At 54.3% G+C, this 20,102-nt stretch overlaps 4 protein-coding genes across 4 annotated transcripts; 3 read left to right on the top strand and 1 right to left on the bottom strand.

Annotated features, from left to right (window-relative positions):
• Positions 1-88: 88 nt before the first annotated feature.
• Positions 89-2,212, top strand: KVR01_003644 (uncharacterized protein). The gene is made up of 5 exons (XM_044789913.1): positions 89-602; positions 668-884; positions 952-1,238; positions 1,304-1,419; positions 1,476-2,212. The coding sequence occupies exons 1-5, from the start codon at positions 584-586 to the stop codon at positions 1,722-1,724; spliced, it is 888 nt and encodes a 295-aa protein (XP_044648659.1). The 5' UTR covers positions 89-583; the 3' UTR covers positions 1,725-2,212.
• An 87-nt stretch (positions 2,213-2,299) lies between these two features.
• KVR01_002172 (uncharacterized protein) lies at positions 2,300-2,963 on the top strand (the record flags this gene model as incomplete). Its single annotated transcript, XM_044785955.1, has 2 exons — positions 2,300-2,637; positions 2,738-2,963. The coding sequence occupies 2 exons, from the start codon at positions 2,300-2,302 to the stop codon at positions 2,961-2,963; spliced, it is 564 nt and encodes a 187-aa protein (XP_044647187.1).
• An 858-nt stretch (positions 2,964-3,821) lies between these two features.
• On the top strand, positions 3,822-6,212 carry KVR01_002988 (uncharacterized protein; the record flags this gene model as incomplete). The annotated part of the gene is made up of 7 exons (XM_044787438.1): positions 3,822-3,999; positions 4,060-4,090; positions 4,149-4,431; positions 4,492-4,621; positions 4,690-4,973; positions 5,031-5,244; positions 5,353-6,212. The coding sequence occupies 7 exons, from the start codon at positions 3,822-3,824 to the stop codon at positions 6,210-6,212; spliced, it is 1,980 nt and encodes a 659-aa protein (XP_044648003.1).
• Positions 6,213-6,913: 701 nt separating this feature from the next.
• Positions 6,914-20,087, bottom strand: KVR01_002916 (dynein heavy chain; the record flags this gene model as incomplete). Its single annotated transcript, XM_044783642.1, has 3 exons — positions 6,914-7,372; positions 7,423-19,685; positions 19,754-20,087. 3 exons carry the CDS (start codon positions 20,085-20,087, stop codon positions 6,914-6,916), a joined length of 13,056 nt encoding a protein of 4,351 aa, XP_044647931.1.
• Positions 20,088-20,102: the final 15 nt, after the last annotated feature.

Consider the following 20,102-nt stretch of genomic DNA (forward strand, 5'->3'; position numbering starts at 1 on the left):
ACTACAGTACTCCGTAACGGCATTAGAGCAGACCTTAGCACGCCGACCAATACATGCCGCCCAAGTGACGCAACGATGAAGCTGCTGGCGTGTTTCGAGCCACCACGGCAGCACGGCTCAATTGGACCTCTCCCGGGGCCCGTATAATTGGCACCTACTTGGGTAGCTGAGTAGCTGTGGTGGAGGCTACCAGGCTACCAGGCTACGTACAGTGCCCGGCCCAAACAAGTGCACCCACACCTCGTCCCTCTTTCTGACGAACTTTGTCACCTTAAAGACTTGGCCTACCTCTTTTCTTTCCTCCTCGCTGCCGATCTCGTACACCATCCCCCGTGTCACACGCCCTTCCTTCATAGAGCTCTCTCTGTAACAGCTGTGCTACCCACGCCTGCTCCTCTCACTCCTGCCGCCACCTCTGGCTTCCAGGTCTTATAAGAGACCTGCCTGCTCGCCGTAGACTGCACCCCGGACTCCTGTCTGCACAACCTCGTCTTACTGCTCCTCCAGCTCTGGAAGGGCAAGGCATCTACCAGTCGAGCCTCATACCCGGTAGCAACATCACCCTCCCCCTACATTGGCCGCCATGGACCGAGTCAAGCAGGGTATGATCTCCCATCTCCAGCACGTCTGTTATGAGGTGACAGTCCCTGACCCGACTACCGTATAGCAAACCCCTTCGCCAAGAGGGAATCCCACCCTCCAGCCGCCGTCATCACCTACAAGGTTCTGACAATTCTCACCTGGCTGCTCTCCGTCATCGTCTCCGTGTACTACTCCGCCCGGTCTCCCGCCGACGACATCAAGCATGGCAGGACCATCGAGGGCCAGAACTACCTGCACTGGTCTGGCTTCACGCTCAACTTCGTGCTCGTCTATGTCTACTTGTGAGTTCCAGGCCCATGCGCCCCTCTTGCTCTTGGAGAGCCACAGGCGCCTAATCCGAGATACCAGCATCATCCTGTTCATCTCCCAGGTCGGCTATATCGTGCACCTATTTTCGACCGACCTCGAGAAGTCCAACCCGGCCTGTGCTGTCGGTTCCCACTTCATCGCCAACAACCTGCTGCACTTCGCCTTCGTCATGCTCTTCGTTCGCAGCCACTTCGTCTGGGCTGAGCTCATCCTGATCATCAACTTCTTCAACTTGAGCTCGCTGGCCTTCCGCCACCATTCTTACCCCCGTTTCATCCACACTCCTGTTGTGTCTGGGCCGCTGGCCTGGACCTTCGTGGCCATCTGTAAGTGGTTTCTTATCAACACTTGCACGCTCCGCAGCGGATTTTCTAACCCAACACCTGGACAGACTGGAACGGCGCCATTATGGTCCCCAACGAGGGCAGCCTGGTGGCGAGGATTTTCGCCAACCTCTTTGTCTGGTCTATTCTCGTCTACGGACTGTTCTTCATTGCAATCTACAAGGTAAGTCTTGTGGCAGGGTGTTGTTCGGTCGCGTTTACAGGCTGACTTGTGATCAGGACTACACGATGGGCTTCTGGCTCAGCGTCCTGTCAGCAGCCTTGGGCGTGGCCCAATTCCAGCGCCAGTTCATCGCGCTCCAGTGGATCTTCGCATTTGTCATAATGGCTGTGTTGTTCAGCTTGTCTACAGTCGTCGGCATTGCCGCATGGACGGGCCGTGAGCTCCGCCTCGGCAAGGACAAGACGGTGACAGCAGATGCTGAGCGCGCACCCCTCCTAGCAGATGACAACAACCAGGCAGCTTAAGCCGCATCGATCTTGTGGCAGTCGGATCAGAGGCTCACGTTCGCTACGGCGGGGCCACAGAAAGGAGCTATCCCCCCGGGAGTCAAATGTTGGCGGAACGGGCACGTCTGGATGATGTGTCTCTGGTTATTACAGTATCTTACATGGAGTATCTATGCTCATGGGCGGCCGGGCGTGCAAATGAAAAGCTCGCCGTGAGAACAGAGTGTTTGGGAGTTGGTAATTGACCTTTCTTGGTGTGGAAAAAAGCATGTCCAGCTGCGATCCTTTCGATGCTTGTTTGCATAGTCTGGGAAAGAACGAACGATGGTGCTGAAAACTTGCAACATATTGCGTGATGAAACATTGCAATGACAGGAGGAGAGATGAAGCAAAGTTGCAATATTGGAACTTTTCCTGCCCACATGTGTAACTAAGTGACGCCGAGCATCAAATCGTGTTTCCAGCATGGCCGTGCTTACATAATCGAGACATCGCCATTCATCTCACTTGACGCTGTCGTCCGGTGCAAGGATCCCACCTCTTCTTATGATAGCCCGTGCAACCCCGAAACGAGGCTCGGTGCGCATATCCAAATGTCAGGACAGAGGGTACTGAGGAGCTTCCCCTTGGCCCTGAACCTCGGCGCCGACATCTGTCACATAACTCGCATCCGCAGGATCTTGGAGTCTCCCAGGGCGTCGCGGTTCGTTCAGAGGATCCTTAATGATGAAGAGAGAAGTCACCCGAAAATACAATGCATCCTTAACAAAGGGCACTCGCCCAGCCTGAGCCGGGCAGCCAAGACCAGTTGTGCGATGGGAGAACACCACACCACCGCTGCGGCGGCGGCCGGTGTGGAGGATCACAGCCCGTCAACAGCCGCACCAAACCTCGATGAACTCCAACTCGCAGCTACTTTTATGGCTGGAAGGTATGCTCGACCCATCTCAAGTGGGCAACACTTGACACTTGGCACAATATCCGCTATACTTGTGGCCAGGTGGCTAACTGACTGAGATTGGGATCACCAGGTTCGCTGCAAAGGAGGCCGTCATCAAAGCCCACCCGCAAAAGAACCTCACCTGGCATGGTATCACCATATCGCACCAGGCATCGACGCACGCAGACCGGAAGGGGGCACCAGCGGCTATCATAAGGGGCACCAATGAAGACTACGAGGCCCTCATCAGCATCAGCCACGATGGAGACTATGCATCCGCCGTATGTCTCGGTGCCCGTCACGCAGAGGACCTGTAGACTGATCAAAGGCGCGAGGCGGTGGGCGCGTTCCACTCGTCGCACCGAACTCCCGCCAGATGGACTGGATATGAGCAAATCTCCGAGCTCTCGCATCACGAGCAGGAGCCGGCTGATGGCTTCTAAAATCGGCTGTCCCATGCAACAACGCGTGCAGACGCGGTGGAAAGACAGCCCTGGCAGATTACCTCTCACGTCGCACAGCAGCCCAATAGCAGGCCTTTCTCCAGTTCCTGGTAGCACATTGATAAGCCAATCTATGTGCGATCACGTTCTGAGGTGGAGCACCGCATGGCTGCAAAAGCAGAAACAGCATGAAGCCGCAATCCTCGTGCGACCCGTGGACTGCGGATTAGTGCTGCGGCTACAAGGGGCCACCATGGACGAGGCTGACTGCTCGACGGGCCTGGTGATATCGACCATCTTTGAGCTGAGACAGTATGAGGGAAAACCAAGAGTTGCATCGGCAGATTGCAGAAGATTTGGCGCGAGCTTCGGCGGGCTGAGTGCCCGCGGCGGCCACTTCTCCAGATGAACCTTGGAAGCCAGGTGAAGGGGAGCTAGCCAACGGGGTGTTGGACTTGATATAAACAATCAATCTTCAGACTCAACAGTCCAAACGAACATGGGATGACTTGCGACCCTCTCTCCTGCAAACCTGATAGATGAGGTCCCAACCAACCTCGCCACTCTTTGTCTGCCCCCACGCTCCTTGACAACCTCACAGGTTGAACTTCGCAAAGCTGTGTATTAGAACCATTCTGACTTTTTGTCGTCACCTTGAATCCCTCACTTACTCATCACCAACCTGACCGCACATAATTGTCGTCAGCCAGAGCGCACGCTTGTGCTGTGACGATGCTACGACGTTGGGCTTCGACCGTCGCACTCGCTTCGTCTTTCCACCTCAGCCGTTGCCTACACATCCCTCCCAGTTCCATCAATGAGTCTCTTCGCTGCCATTACGACTACGTTATCGTCGGTGGTGGTGCTTCAGGCTTGGTCGTAGCAAATCGACTCAGCGAGGATCCAAATGGTGCGCCCGACTCCCACCGCGTTTTGGCTGTGGCGTTTGGCTGATTCGTGATTTTTACAGTGACGGTACTAGTGCTGGAGGCTGGAACACTGTTCGTAAAACAGTTCTTTGGACTCTTCCGTCTCACCATTGGCTAACGATCATGACAGTGATACGGGAGGGGCAAAGGTGACGATTCCAGCGGAGATAGGAGACACCCTCTGGACAGACTACGACTGGAAGCTTCACACTGTCCAACAAGAGTACCTTAACAACAGGAATGTTGCACTCAATCAAGGCAAAGTCGTCGGTGGAGGCACCATTCTTAATGGGATGGTGTGGACTCGAGGCTCGGCCAGGGACTACGACGCCTGGGGAGATCTCAACGATGTGGAAGGCCGGTCGAGTGGGTATAGCTGGCGGTGGGAAGACCTGCTCCCTTATTTTCAGAAGGTACGACATGAAAGCGACGGGCTTTTCCTCGGGCATTGTTGACACCAACTGCAACTACAGAGCGAGAACTTTACTTTGGACATGGATGTCGCGACCACATCGAGATTCAACATTCGTCCAAATGAGGAATTCCACGGAGATGAGGGACCTGTGTCTGTTGGCTATCCTCGATTTATTTACAACCAATCTGGTATGAGCCCCATGAAGCTTTTCCCGCGTGTCACTAGGAGCCGGTCAGTGAAGCTCATAAGATTCCAGGCAACTTCTTAGATGGCATGACAGAGTTGGGATTGCCCCTCGCGGCCGAGCCCAACGACGGAACATGTGTTGGTGCCATGATCAACCCCTCCAGCATGAACGCACAGAACCAGTCGCGGTGTGACAGTCGCACAGCATACCTCGATCCAGTGATAGACCGTCCCAACCTGCACATCGCAACGGAACAGATGGTCACACAGGTGCTCTTGGAGGAGGTAGCCAACCCGGATTTGGGTGACGGCGAATCAACATTTGATCGGGTACAGAGGGCCATCGGGGTTGAGGTATGTCCAAAGGAATGCTGTCCACTGGATACTTTACTGAATCTATATCTTCCGCAGTTCTCACACTCAAAATCCAGCCCCAGGACGAATATAACCTGCTCGAGGGAGGTCATTCTGGCAGCTGGTGCCATCTTTTCCCCCACGATTCTGCAATTGTCCGGCATAGGTCCTGGAGATGTACTCAGGTCTTTGAATGTCACCGTACGACTCGACCTACCTGGGGTGGGTGCGAACTTGCAAGATCACGGCATGTTACATCCTGTATATTCATGTATGTGATAACTCCACAAGCCAGCCTCAAGCCCTTCCGGGTCTTTGCGACTCCGTCTCTGCTTGGTAGCAACACGTTCCTGGAGATCAACTGACGTCAATAACACAGACACGAATGCCTCCTTGATCACCGCCAATTCCATCGAGGCTGACAATGATTCTCGGGCCGCCGCTCTAAATGAATACGAAATTCACCGCACAGGCCCGTTGACGGCACCTTTGATCAGCACGATCGCGTTCCCAGCCATGCGCCACTTCGCAGACGACTGGGTGGAACTCATAGACGCCGCCGAGCAACGCAACATCGACCAGACCTTGGCGCCGGGCACCCCGGCCACCGTCAGGGCGGGCTACCTCGCCCAGCGCAAGTACCAGATCCCCCTGCTGCGCAACCCGACCGAGGGCGCGGTCGAGATCCTCGCCGACTCGATCGGGACGCTGTCCGTGGCCATGCAGCGGCCCCTGTCCCGCGGCACGGTGCGCCCGTCCTCGCGCGACATCTTCGACATCCCGCCGCTCGTCGACCCGCGCTACTGCTCCGAGCCGTTCGACTGCCTCGTCCTCGCGCGGGCGCTGCTCTTCAACTGCGCCCTGGTCCGCACGCGCGCCATGGCGGAGCTGCAGCCCGTCGCGCAGGGGCCCTACTTCTGCCCGGCCGACCTGGCCGACCAGAGGAACGTCACCGACAGCAGGATGCTGGAGCTGGCCAGGCAGTACCTCGCCACCGAGTTCCACCCGTCCGGGTCCACAGCCATGCTGCCCCTTGACCTCGGCGGGGTGGTGGACACCGAGCTGAGGGTGTACGGGACGCAGGGCCTGAGGGTCGTCGACGCTGGGGTGATGCCGATGGTGCTCGGCGCGCACCTGCAGGCTGCTGTTTATGCGATAGCCGAGAGGGCTGCTGACATTATCTCTGGCAGCGATACAGATAGTGATGAGGAGGTTTGTCTCGACGAGTGGAACGCGTGAGGGACGAAAACGACGGCTGTACAGCAGAGGACTGAAGAGAGTTTTCTGAAACTCACAAGTAAGATACCTTAAGGATATTTAGTCTCATCGAAAATCACAAATGTTGGTATTGTTTCGACCAATTCAGTGTCCCGGGCTCGTTTGCGTCGCTACAAAGACCTCGGGACCCGTGGTGACAGCATTGATGTACTAATGCGCCACCTGTGTGAATCGCTTAAGGTCATTAGTACCGGCTTGAAGAGCCAATTGACAGCATGGTGTTCACTCAAAACTTGATCGGCACGTATGAATCGTACCTGGAGAAAGGGGGGGCAGGTTGTCCAGGAAGCTTGCCCGCATGATAATGGAGCTACACATGGAGCACCATTCGGCTGAAGCTCAGGAGGCGTCGCGTGATGGCTCCCAACGGGTAAAAGATGGAGCAGTAAAAGAAATTCAACCGAATTTCTCTACAAGTCTAAATTACAGAAGTGACACAAAAGAAGTCAAGTCTCGGCAAGGGGGTATCTGTCTGTGACCAAGGCAGCAACCAAGTTCCCAGCTTCTCATCCGCCAGACGCCCAGATAGATGAGTAGAGCATTGAAAAAAAAAGGAAGGAAAAAAACAAAAAAAAAAACAAGAAAGGCCCAAATGCTGCAACAATATCAAAAACGGGGCGCGACCGACCCAAACCTATTCTTCCCTGGACGCTACTACTCTATCACGCAGCTTGTGCGGCTTCGGTCACTAGTTGCTCACCCTCGTCGAGCAAATCGGTGACCTTCCTCAAATTCTGAATCATGCTCTGTCCAAGCCCGACAAGCAATAGCTTTTCCGCATTGGCCGGCAAGCCTAGGTATGTAGGCGGCTCGCGCTCAGGTAGCTTGTGGATCCATCCCATGAAGTCCTGCATGGAAGTGCCCGACGGCACCTCCAAGTTGCCCTCCTTGTCGCCGCCTTCCACCAATTTGTGGCCAATGTCATAGGCCGCGGGTGTCAGGAAGGAGTGGACGAGCTCTGTAAGGAGCTTGTAATCGCCCTCGTCGTCAATCTTGCCGCCGTATGTTTCTGTAACAAGGTACCGGATCATTTCCCAAGGAATATTCTGGGGTGCGATGTTGGTCCGGTTTTGTGCGACTGTTTCAACCCACGTATCGATCACAAAAGCCGAGCACTCGTACTACGTGTTGTCAGTAATGGCCATGGCTTAGTTGAAGGGTAAATACTCACGTCACTGTCATTGAACTCCCAGAAGCCCTTCCAACCAAGACTAGGCGCGTAACGGAGACGCTCCTGGACGACTGCATGCAAGAAAGAAAGCAAGAGATAAAGCCTCTGCCGCTCAACAGGGCTCTTGGCGGGTCTCGAAGAAAGCGAGGACATCGAGTCTTTCATGTTGGCCCTCACACCAGCAGGTTGCTCGTACATGAGCACGCGAGAGGCGCGGAGCAGGTTGACAGGAATCTTGGGGCTCGCTTCCATAGAAAGGAAGAGCCTGAACTCCGGGTTGGGGTTGAGTGATTCCATGCGCTTCTCGAGGCTCTGCAGCCAAGTTGGTGCGAGGTGAACGTTCTTGACCAGGACCCAAGAACCAAGCTGTGCCGCGTTACTGATTGCTTTGTCGGCGGTCGCAACCCCTTCGTTGGAGCCCATGGCAATATTCGTGCACCTAACCCGTGTTCTCTCCACCAGGCTGTCGACCTTGTAACTGGCGTCGAAGCCGGGACTAGACACCAGAGCAATAGGACGAGTCGCTGGTACTTGGGTGACAGTAGCCTTGAGATCTTCCACGATATCGAACAGCTCAGGTCCGAAGACAAGGGCCACGAATCGCTCCGCCGCAGGCACAAAACGGTCAAGACGGAAAAGCTTCACGAGCAGCAGTGATATGAGAGCCTTGTCGTTGTCATCCGTGCTGTCATCCCAAATTTTGGGAACGAAGTTTTCGGCTAGCTCTTGGGTGAAGAATTCCTCCCAGTCGCTGGAAGAGACCTGATCAAGTCTCTCCTTGAGACTGGGCAGTTTTCTAGCCCGCGCAAATGCCTCGTCCTTGGCATCCACATCGGTTGAGACGTCCTTGCCCTCGATCCTTTCGTCCAGGATGTTGTCAATGAGGTTGCTGTCCATTTTGTATGGAGATGCCTGCGCGAGGAGCATTGCGAGGGTAATGCGGTCTTTCTGGAGTAAACCAAGAGCAGTCCTCTTGAATGCGGCGATGAACAGATCCCTGACTATGATGTCCCGGCGCACCTTGTGATTCGTCTCGTTTGCCAAGTTCGGATTACCATGAAGCACACCGTGGAAGATGTCGAGGAAGTACTGAAGAGAGAACTGGTAGAAGTGGTTCAGGTAGTGCAGCTGTTCAAGGACAGCGTACACGGCACTGCAGGACTTGGCAATGACATCGTACTCGAGAGTGATCTGCTCGACCTCCGCCATGACGCCTTCGGTGTTGTTCATCTTGGCCGATATCTCGGCAGCCTCGGTCTTCAGAGTCTCCAACGTTTCAATGACGTTGTCGTCATCCAAAATGTTGCCGCGGGACTCGTTGAGTGCCTGCAACAGGCGCTTCTCAAGCTGTCGCAAGTGAACCTTGAACTCGCCCTGAAGTTTGATGAGGTTCGACCGCCTCTCATCAACATCTGGCCGCTCAGACTTCAGCGCATCGTTCAGCGACTGTGTCTGGAGACTGCTCTGTGTGACAGTGAAGTTCACAAACGTGGTTCGACTGCAGATGTCCGGTGCAAAGGTGGCAGACGGGTCCCTAGTAGACAAGTAGAGCTTGAACGCCGGCGAGAAGTCGATTTGCTGCTTTCCAAGCTGGATAAGCACACGCCCACCCGTCTTCTGGTACTCTTTGTTGAGCACGTGATTGAGGATGGGGTCGAGATGCTCCGCATCCTGGATGAGAATGGGGTTGCCGAAACGGAGAGAGCTCTCAAGCTGCTTGGTGAAAGAATCATCCAAGAAACTGGTGATGGTCAAGCGTCGCTCCTTGCACTCCTTTTGGAGGAATTCGTTGACTCTGCCCGAAGGATCGATGATCAAGGGGTACCTATTGAAGCGTTTCAGGATGATAGCGTTCTCGGTGCACAAGTCATCCACAGGCAGGCTGTTTTCGTGCCACCCGAGACGCTCATCGGCAGTGGACAAGTACTCGGTCATGGGGTTGTGTGGCTTGAACTGAATGCCAGACAGGTGCAGCTGGTGTAGCCAGTCCTCCATCATGGACTTTCGGAAGGTCTGGTCGTACAGACCGCTGTAGGCAAGGAAAGCAGCGGCAACAAGCACGTCTCCTACCAGTGTGCTGATCTGTGTCTCGAAGGACTTGCTGCCCTCCTCCCAACGCACGCGCTCAGAAGAAAGGCTGTCGAGCAGTTTGACGCTTCGGTCGACCTTGAATTGAACCTTGGACATTTCAGACTTGATAGCCTGCGTCTCGCTGATCAGCGCCGCATACTCTGTCTTGTACGTGGCGATGCTCTGTTCCAAGTGGGCAATGTTGCTCTCGATCGCTTTGGCTTCAGCCTTGGTCTGCAGAGCCTGCTCTTCCAGCTGCTCGACTTCCGCCCTCAGGGGACCAACTCGGTCGAGGATTTCGGCAAAATTTACCTGCGCCTCCACCCACTGAACTAGAGGACCACAAGCCTTACTGGCACGGTTGACCCTCTCAAACGTGAATTCAGGGTTGGATAAGAATTCGTTCCTCATCTTGACACGGAGGTTCTTAGTCATTTGCTTCTCGTTGTTGAAGTTGATGATGCTCGCAATAAAGTCGTCCCGTCGCACAACGGCCTGAACGGCCTTCCAATCGTTGACTTTGTGGCCGATCAGCGTGCAGACGGAATCCAGTGCAAGCTTGACGCCCTGCGGCGGGGTGTTCATGGATCGAACTTCAGTCAGGTGTTGACGCTTGATGTTGCTGACGCTGGCTTTGGCTTCCTCGACTGCGGGCTCTGCCTTTGCCAGATCTTCCAACACAACCTTCTTCCTCGTTGCGACCTCAGCTTCTTGCTTCTCGAGCGCTGCTTGGACTTCGAGAGACGTGGCCTTGCGCTGCTCAGCCTCCCTTTGATCGGCGACCATGCGCTGCAGCTTCTCATTTGCCTCAATGTCTTTCTGCTCCAGCTGGGCCTTCTTCTCAGCAAGACTCTCGCGAAGATCTCTGACCTTGTCCACGGTGTCCCTCAGTTTCTCAAGACCCACGTTAAGATGTCGCTGCTGTTCCTCGAGGTCCTCGCGCTTTTCATTGTACAGCTTGACATATTGTGCTACGAAATCCAAGAAGTGACGGGGTGTCAAAAAGGTGACCTTCCCTTGCTGCTTTTGTAGCTTGATATTGAAGCGCTGGAGAGAGTAGTGAATGTAGACCATAGAGTTGACAACAGATTCTCTGTGTGAAGGCGGCAGGCTGAGGCCACGGTAGGCGATGGGGATAGAGTCCGGTGCTTGAAAGTTCGCGCGGTCGAGATCCACAGAATGCGTCAACTCGTGAGCAACCTGGAACAATGCTTGATCCGACCAGTCTCCGAACCAGTTGAGGACACAACGATTGAACAAGGCAGGACTAGTGGCGGCCTTCGAAGAGAGTCCGTCTTCTGGTGGGTTCATGGTGAACACGACGTGCAAGTTTTTGACAATTTGCGACGTGAACCACTTGTACAGCTCCTCCTGGGAATCGAGGAGCAACCCTTGACGTTGTGCGCCTTCCTTGCAAGCCGTCATCAAGGCTGCGAAATCGTCACCTTCGAAGAGGCCAGGTACCTCAGCATTGGCGAGCAACGTGTTCATTCTCTCGAGGAAACCGGAGTCAAGAACGTTTGATTCGTCCATAATGAAGCACATTTTCTCGCCCTTGCAGCCACAACGCCGCAAGACTTCTCTCAGGTCCTCGTCGAAGTCCTCGGCCGAATACTTGCCGTGCACCTTGATTTGGTAGACCTTTAGACCGTTCATCCAGGCGACGAAGCGTGAGAGTGTTGTCTTTCCTGAGCCGCTGACTCCAATGAGGATAAGATGACCCTGGGGCTGCCGGAAGACACGATCAATGCGGAGGACGTGCTCCAGGACATCGTTGAATAAGATAAGGGGCACGTCAACTTCCTCCTCGCAGAAGGTCTTGAGACGAGCCTTGACGAAATCACGGAGTTGTTCCCGGTCGACCGGGACGTAGTTCTTAGACAGCCAGTTGGAGTAGAGGATTGGGCCACCGAGTGCCTGCTGTTCGTCGATAGTTGGGAAGAAGTCCATGGCAATTCTGCGCACAGCGTCATCTGTCCACTTGCGCTCATCCTCGGCAACAAGACGATCCTGGAACAGACGTAGAGCCTCATGTGCCCAGATTCTTACCAAGCCTTCAACCGACAAAGTCTCGAGAGGTCGGATTGCTTCGTAGACACCGCGGACCCAGCGAGTCAACTCACGAGGACTGTACACGTAATGAGGCTGGATCTTAGTCGTGAATCGTTGCTGAGACTCGAGGAAGAACCGGACCATGGACTGAGTGAGCGCCTCTGCATAGCCGCGGAGAGAGGGGATAATCTTGAGCACGGCAGCATTGAATGTTCCGTAGATTTGATGAAGAGATTGCTCCCCTGGATAGTCAACCATGATGAGAGGAGCATGGCGGAGGAAACGTGCAGCCATGGGCGTACGTCCAGCATCTGTGGGCGGATTACAGGCGCCCACGAACTGGATCCTGTCGAGGGTCACCCACGACTTGTCGGAAGTTCTCCAGAAGCCATTATGTTCGACTAGCTGACGGATGAAGGATATGGCTCTCTGCGTGCCGTACCTGTCCGGAGCGGGCAAATTGATCTCGTCACAGAAGATAACGAGCCAACGCCCAATCTGAGTTGGAGACAGCGTCACTCCATTCAGCGTCTTCTTGTACTCACAGTACTGCTCAAATGTCTTGATGAGGAGGTCAGGCGTGGTAGCACTCGAGAAGTTAAGGCCAACGACCTCCATGTTCGGGAGCTTGCGCAACGCACTGAAGAGTGTCATCGTTTTACCAGAGCCTGGCGGTCCGCACAGAAGAAGCGGCTTATGTTCAGCCAACCATGAGTACAAGACATCTTCGTGACGAACGGTGTCCAGAGTTGGAATGACAACATCAGTCTGGGTGATGGAGTGCGTGTTGACTTCGATCGTCGGCACCTGGTTCTGCCAAGGCGTCCATTCAGCTTGTGGGAGGGAGACGTCGAAGTCAATCAGGGCGCTGGAGCCATCCAGAGGCGGTGACCCGAAATCCGCGAGACCACACAGGCTGTCGCCGAATGCCTTGCGGTCACTTAGAGGACAGTCGCCGGTAAAAGACCAAACCAGAGCAAGCAGAAGCTTCTTGGCTACGAAGCCTTCGACCTGCTCTGGATCCAGAGGAAAGTCGACGTGCTGGGAGTTGTACTCGATGATGTCGCGTACGGCCTTATTGAGCAGCGAGAAGAGGGTGTTGAGCACTCTGGCCACTGTAAACTCCATAATGTGGTTATAGCTCTCTGCTTGCTGCAAAGCGGCCAGGATGAAGCCCTCAGACTCGAGATGCGAACGCAGGAGATCAGCAGCGTGTGTCTGCACTGCCAGGGCCTTTGCAGAGCTCTGCCCAGTGGCCACGGCATCCTCGTCTAGGTCCTCGAATGCGACTGTGCGCAGTGTCTCCAGGTAGTTGGTCACCATCATGCTAGGTGTGACAGTGTCTTCGCTGAACCAGACCATACCGCACCTACTGACTGTTGCGAGAGTGGCGTACTTCAGTGTTTCCACTTCGAACATGATGCGGACATTAGGCGGCAAATTGAGACGCTCGCCATTAGGAAGAGTGAGCAGCTTGTTGTCATCGAGCACACTGTTCAGGTTTTCAACCCACTCAGGGTCGACATCGCCATCGAAGACAATCCAGTGGCGCTTGGTATCCTCACCACGTAGGTTGTCCACAATTTTCCGAAGAATGCTCGTGAAGAGACCATCCGTCCATTCTCGGGTGGTGGAATCGAGATTTCCGTACAGTGCCTCCTTGGACATGACTTTTGAGTCAATGACATGGGAGACACCCTCGACACTCTCGACTTGTTGAAGTGCGTCAAGAAGCAACCTCCAGGCAGCTGACTTTCCTGATCCAGAATTTCCGACCATCATGACACCGTGATGGATCTTCTGAATTTGATAGAGCTGGAGGATTTTTGTCATCCACGTTTCGTTGACAACAAGTTGTCTTTCGTCTGCCAGGCGGCGGATCGCCTCCTCGAGACTGTGCAGGTTGGCAGGGATGTACTTCACCCCAGGGAAGCAGACCTGTTCGACATCCATCATGATGTCCACATCAGGCTTAATCAGCTTGGGCGCAATGGTCTCACGGATGCTTTGTACAATAATCTCCGGCTCGACCACTTCTTCTGCGCCAAGGTCGCCTCCACTCTCGATGAGACGGGCCCGTTTCAGTCCACCGGAGCTTACTAGCACGCTCTTCAGAGCACGAAGACCGAAGTCGTAGTGAGCTTGTTTCGATAGCTTGGCTGAACATTGGTCGAAGAAAGGTACTGTTTGCTTTGACAGTTGCTTAGCCTGATTAAAGCCTTGAGAGTACAGCATGACTTCGGCAATGAGCTCCTTGTCAGGCTTCGACATGGCCACACTGCGGAAGAGCTTCTTGAGGTTGTCTGGCAGATTGGACCGACCAGCATAGCCGGGGTTCATTGTGATGAAGATGCCCGTGTCTTCATTGACGTGAAGCTGGCGACCCACAAGCTCGATTTGAGCCTTGTCGTCCTCAGCGCCTTGTTTCAGACCAAGCTGGATGTTTTGAATCTGCTGGGAAACAGCGGACAAAATCCGCTCCTCAAGACGGTTGAACTCGTCGAAACAACCCCAGGCACCAACTTGACAGATACCGAGGAAAATACGCCCCATGGCCTGGAAATCGAAGGTGTCATCACAGCAGAAAACAAGAGTGAATCTGCCGAGTTCGACACCAAGGGCCTTGACAGACTCTGTTTTTCCGGTACCCGCAGGTCCGTAAGGCGATCCTCCTAGACGCTGGCACAGTCCTTGTGTAAGAGTGAGGAAGCACCTGTCGGTGAGCGGCGTTCGGACAAGCCTGTCAGGTACACCCAGGTACTCGAAGCCGTAGTTGAGCTTCGCGTTCGCCATCTTGACATGGATGCGGTCTAGGAATTCACCCTGAGGAGTGTAGACATAGCGCATCTGAAGTAGCCACATGTAATGGGTCGGAGTCGTGGCATTGAGGTTTACGAGCTTCTCAATGACATCTCGCTGGTGGACGCATTCGGTGATGAGCTGTTCACACTTCTTCCTCATCAGCACCTCCAGGTCACCCAAGACCGTTTCCGCGAGAAGGCGAAGCACCTGAACCTCCCGCTCAAACAGAGATTGAAGGCCTGTGCCACCATCGTTGAGTGCTTTGTCAATAGCAGTGGTCCAGACAACCTGAGTTGCCAAGACCACGATCTGACTCGGATAAGCTGCCATGAACTCGCTGAGGGCTTCTTGTTCGATCTTCTCGTTGGAGAAAATGGGCGTGTACTGCTCGACAGCCTCGGCCAGTAACTCGGCAAGCGTTGCCTTCATTCCGCTTTCCAGAAGTGCGAGCCAGTCATTAATCTTGGGAGTCTTGATGACCGATATTTCTTTCTTGAGTCGTACAATCTCGCCCTCCTTGGAGGTGAAGCCAGAAATCACACCCTCTTCGTCCATGACCAGGCCAGAGAGACCAGCAAACATCTTCTTGAAGTGCTTGGCAATACGCAAAGTGTCGTTACTGTTGCCGATCATTTCCAGAAGGTCTTCGTCGCCGACGAAGTAGAACCGAGGGAAGGAGACACGCTCCTTCTCGAGATACTCGCCCAGCGCTTTCTGAATCTTGTTGAGCAGCTCTGCCAATCGCTCCAAAGACTTCTGCACATTTGGGATATTGAGTACGTCAAGGACAGTGGGTTGTTTGTAGACCTTTTTCATCACCGCTGAGAACTCGCTGTTGATGTTCTGGAACCTCGAAGACTCGATCGGAAGCAGGTGCTTGATATCCGCGTTGCCAGTGAAGACACCCTCGAGGTAGACCCATTGGCGTTGAACATCAATCCAGACGTCGAAAAGGACATGCACACGGTTCAACCTATCCTCCCAGGTGGAGGCTTCCTCCTCAAACTCCTTGTAGTAAGGGGAGTGCTTCATTGCCTGCAGCGAATTGAGATTTTCACTGCACTTTGCGAAGAGCTCATCCCAACCGCGAATGAGACGGCATTTGTTCTGGTAATTGACGAGTTCGAGGTGATAGTTCGTCCAGTCCTCCTTCACCTGTCTCAGGAACTCTTCAAGGGCCATCTCACCCTGTGCTTGGGCAATCACATCCTTGATGATGACTTCGGTGGCCACTAGATTTAGGTCCCAGACATCTCCCAACGTCATGGACACGGGAGAATACCGTTTTCCAGGCTTGATCTGCTTCCAGATTTTGGTCCAATGCCGGTCTCGCACAGCCTCTGACTTGAGATCTCCCAGCAGGGAGTTGACTTTCAAGTACTGCCGGAGAATGTTTTGGATGTGCTCAAATGCAGCGTATTGCCGCATCCTGCTGGGCATCTCCTTCGTCATCTTAATGAGACCATCAATTGATGACCGGATCTTTCTTGGCTGTACACTGGTCCATAGCATCTCGCGCAGCTCGTTCAGACTCTTCCAAATCAGAGAAAGTGAAGCCCAGACGGATTTGAAGTCTTGAACCTCTTCCAAAATCACACCCAGAGACGAATCAGCGGACGCAGGAAGGTCGAGGGCTTCCTTCGCCTTGGAGACCATGGCAAACTCTTCTTGAAGCTGGGTAATCCTCATCTCGAAGGAGCTCAGCGTGGCATTGGCCTCGTCAGGAGGTATAGTACCAGAAACCGGCTTCTCCTCATTCCACTGCTGTGCCACTTCGGTGATTTTATCGGCAACGACCTTGTCCTCCGCCACAATCTTTGCTCGCAAGGCGTCCGTCTGGTCCTGGACAATCTTCGACTTGCGTGCTAGAAGCTCGTTCAATGCATCCCACATGCCGTCCACCTGTTCCGCATGTAGCCAGTCATTGGGGAACTGGTAACGCTGCCTCACAAGGGTAGACTCGCCTTGGCGGAAGATCTCCACCTCCGGTGCCCAAAGCTTGACCTGCCGCTTAGCACTTTGCACAATGGTGATGAACTGGACAGCTTGCGCAGTGGATGATGCTTCCAGGCTGTGGCTTTCCAAATCTCGCCGGGCCTTCTCAATCTCAGCATGGACTTCTCGCATGCGGTTTCCGAGACGACTGGCAAACTTGAGCAGAATGTCATGCTGCCATTGATCGTACTTGGCATTGACCTTGGTCTGCACCTGATCATAGTCGATGGTGACATGACCGAATGAGCGGCTTATCTCCGATGTGTCAAAGGTCGACCGTGTTTTGCGGAGCTCCTGCAAGAGTTGCAGCCATCTTGAAAGTTGGTCACCGAGTATTTCGTAGACTTGGTCTGACTGCAAGTCCCACAAGGACTGAAATTGCAGCCACTTGTCAACGTAAGCGCCGATTTCCTGAAGCTTCTTATCAACAGAGCCATGCACGCGAATGAGCATCTCGGTGCACTCAGCGGGGAGGTCATTGAAGCGGGGCTCGTCTTGGGCCGTCGTGTTCAAACTCAGGCTCATTTGATAACGAGCTGCCTTGATCTTCTTCAGGTTGCACACAACACCAAGCCAATCTTGGAGCTGCAGGAACCAGCTAGCGCGTGCAAATTCCAAAGGAGGGTCGAGATAGATGACCTGGTTTCTCATCGTGATTTCGTGAATCAGCTGCTTCATGACTGGTTTGTCAGACTTGCTGTTCACAGCACCATCTCCGTGTGCCCTCCGACGCGAATCGTCGCCCTCGAAATGGTCATCCTCGAAAGCCTCTACCCAAGCCGACATTGCGCGTTGTAGGCGAATAAGCAGGACTTCCTTGATATGAGAATTCATTCCGTCGACCCAGTAGCCAAGATTCACGTATTGTTCCAGGTTCAATTGGTCCACCGCATCCTGAATGATCCCGAGTCGTGAATCAAATTCAGAGGCTTCGTACGGGCAAGAACCGAGCTCAACAAGAGCCTTCTGGATGGTTGCGTTGATGGAGGCCAACGTCATGGTCTTGAACTGGAGCTGTGACACTGCCACAGAGAACTCTTTGACGAAAGTGACATGCTTGCTTTCACCCTTTGACGAGTCCCCTCTGAAATGTAATTCGTACATGTTGTTAAAAGACTCCCATCTGAGCGGCACACCCCTGCGGACAAGTTCCTGAACTTCGTTCCGAAGACCACCAAGCAACACGGAGACGTCCGGCATATCCGCGATCTGGCGATCAGTCTGCGCGTAGGTCCTGACGCTCTCCATGAGGCTCACAGCGAAAGGATAGACTCTCTTGGCTTCCTTGGACACACTGTTTACGGCGTGGGGTACACTATAATTCAGCCACATGAGGTTCCGGACCTCTTTAAACAGGGCAATCACCTGGCCGTCGAAGTTGATCTGAAGCTCTAGGACGTTTCCAGCAGCTCGGATCTTGCTGATGGCGAAGATGAGGCCCGAGATGGTGATGTTCTTCCTCTGCACATCGTGAAGCCAAGCTTCGTAAATCGGCCGGGTGTTGAGCTTCTTCCGGAACAGCTCGCTGTCGTTCTTGAGCTTCTGTCCTTCGGTGTGAAGTGCCCATTCGGATCCGAGAACATCCTCAACTTTCTTCATGTACCCATCGAGCTGCCGCTCGATCTGACGCGCCCATATGATAGCTCCAGAGACGGGAGGGAGATCATGGAGCTGAGCCATGGCGTGCGCCTCGGAATGGCCATACTGCTGTTTGAAGCGCTCATGGAGCGAGTTAATGGCCAGCTTCACGTTGTCAATGAGCTGGGTTTGGTACTCTGCGATAGCACCTCGAATCTTGGGTCGCACGAAAAGCGCGTTAAACTTGGAGAAGACGCGGAACATTTCGTTCGCATTCTTGGCTGTAGCAAGGCGATCTCGCAGGCGGGCGATGATGGAGTTCTCAACGCGGGAAGTTCGTTCATTGTAAGTCTCTTCGGCCTTCACCCATCGCTGAGTGCCTTCGGTGGAAACATCGAGTAGGTCCACGTTCCTCAGCGCTTCCCAGGCCTGCTTGACCTCCTCCACAGCATCAACGTCGCCCATCTCCTCAACAACGACGCCTTCTGTGTTTGCGCCATCCACGAGCTCGGTCACGGTGGCCTTTGGGCCGAGAACGTTGACGATTGTCCTCTGCAGCTGCTCGTGATTGTCGCGGAAGTTGCTGACATACTTCAGCCGAGATTGCAGCTCGGTGTGTTTGGGGTTGATCTTGATAGGAATGAACTTCTCGTTCCTCCGTCTGGTGACATCACGGGCGACATCTGTGAAAGCCTTTTTATTATCGTCCCAAGCCTTGAAGACATTGTCCGTCAGACGCATGACGTTGCTAAACTCCTGATAATCGAGATCGACTAACTCTGTCCCCGGGAGAAGGCGGTGCAGAACCTCATCTAGATCGGCTGAGAAGGCCTCGACTAAAGGCAAGGCTCGTCGAATGGGGTAAGGGCAGATCCGGAGCTTCTTGTTCAGATGTGTGAATATCTGGTCAATGGCATCCCGGACCTTGGGCAATGAGGTCGCTGAGAGAAGCTCGTCCAAGGGGAAGTCACGCATCAGCTGGTTGTACTTTTGAACTGTGTCCATGGCTTCCTTCAGGCCCGTGTCTGCTCCAAAACTGACAGTTGCCTGGAAACGCTTTGCGTGCTTCAATATCTCCAGCGTCAGACGCACACCGTCGCTTCCAAGCTGTGTCTCGATGCCACCAAGGGCGGCCTCCATGGACAACCAAAAGTTGATCTCCTGGTTCGCCGTACCGGTGGTTGGGTCACGGTTCATCTTGGTGATAGCTTGAATAGATTTGATCCAATTATTCACATTCGTCTGCAGCTGGTTCAGGAAGGTGCTGTCCTGGAGCAGCGCGGGCGGTATCAAGTCGAGGGAGGGCTTGACCTGGCGCGATGCAGCATCGTCGAGGGCATTCTGTACCGTCGGGTGGAACGGCAGGAGAACTTCGGGGATCTCGACATTCTGCTGCAGATGTGACAAGCTCAGTTCCAGCTCTGTCCACCTCTTCTTCGTCACTGGTATTCCAGTCTTAGCGTCGACGTCAGCCCTGCCGCGGACGCCGCCGATCATCTGCTGACTCTTGGTGCTCGCATCGAAGTATGGCGCCAGACCGTTGTGCAAGAAGAGTTGTAGGTATTCAAATGGCGAAGCAGCCGGGCCCTGCTCGCCAGCAGTGGCAGCAAGGTATGCTGGGCCGGGGAGGTTCAGCACCTGGAGCTGTGAGGCGAGGGGCGTGGATGGGTCGAGGGGTTGGGGGCGCTTCAGGAGGACCAGGAACGCAACGGTGGTGGCTGCTGAGGACAGGTCGGATGCGATAGTATATGTGTGTTGTGATGGGCCTTTTTGGGTTTACAGTTAGCACACATGCCACCGCCAAAGACAGTTTGGAGGGGGAGGGGCATCCTACCCGAATCCACGTCGCCATTTTCAAGTTGAGGGGAGGCGGGAAGGTCCTTTTGTATGTACAGACACACGATGCTGTCGTTGGCGAAGCGACTGCATCGCTGTAGTGTGTCGTTATACCGTGCCTTTGACAGGAGGCTGCCAGTAGCTTCGAGCTCGTCGCGTGTTGCGCCAAGGGCGGCCTCCAGCAGATGTGCCAGATGGTCAACGACGCGGGCGGCATCCATGGCAACAAGAGGGGCGGCGGTACTGACGCCGTTGATGCCGTTGGCGCCGTTGCCGTTGCCGTTGCCGTTGACAGGCGTGCCCGGGGGCTGAGGAGATACGGCCACGTCCATGGTGGGCGTTGTCGT

Source organism: Diaporthe batatas (genome assembly GCF_019321695.1).
Source record: "Diaporthe batatas strain CRI 302-4 chromosome Unknown Contig00003, whole genome shotgun sequence".
Taxonomy (NCBI): domain Eukaryota; kingdom Fungi; phylum Ascomycota; class Sordariomycetes; order Diaporthales; family Diaporthaceae; genus Diaporthe; species Diaporthe batatas.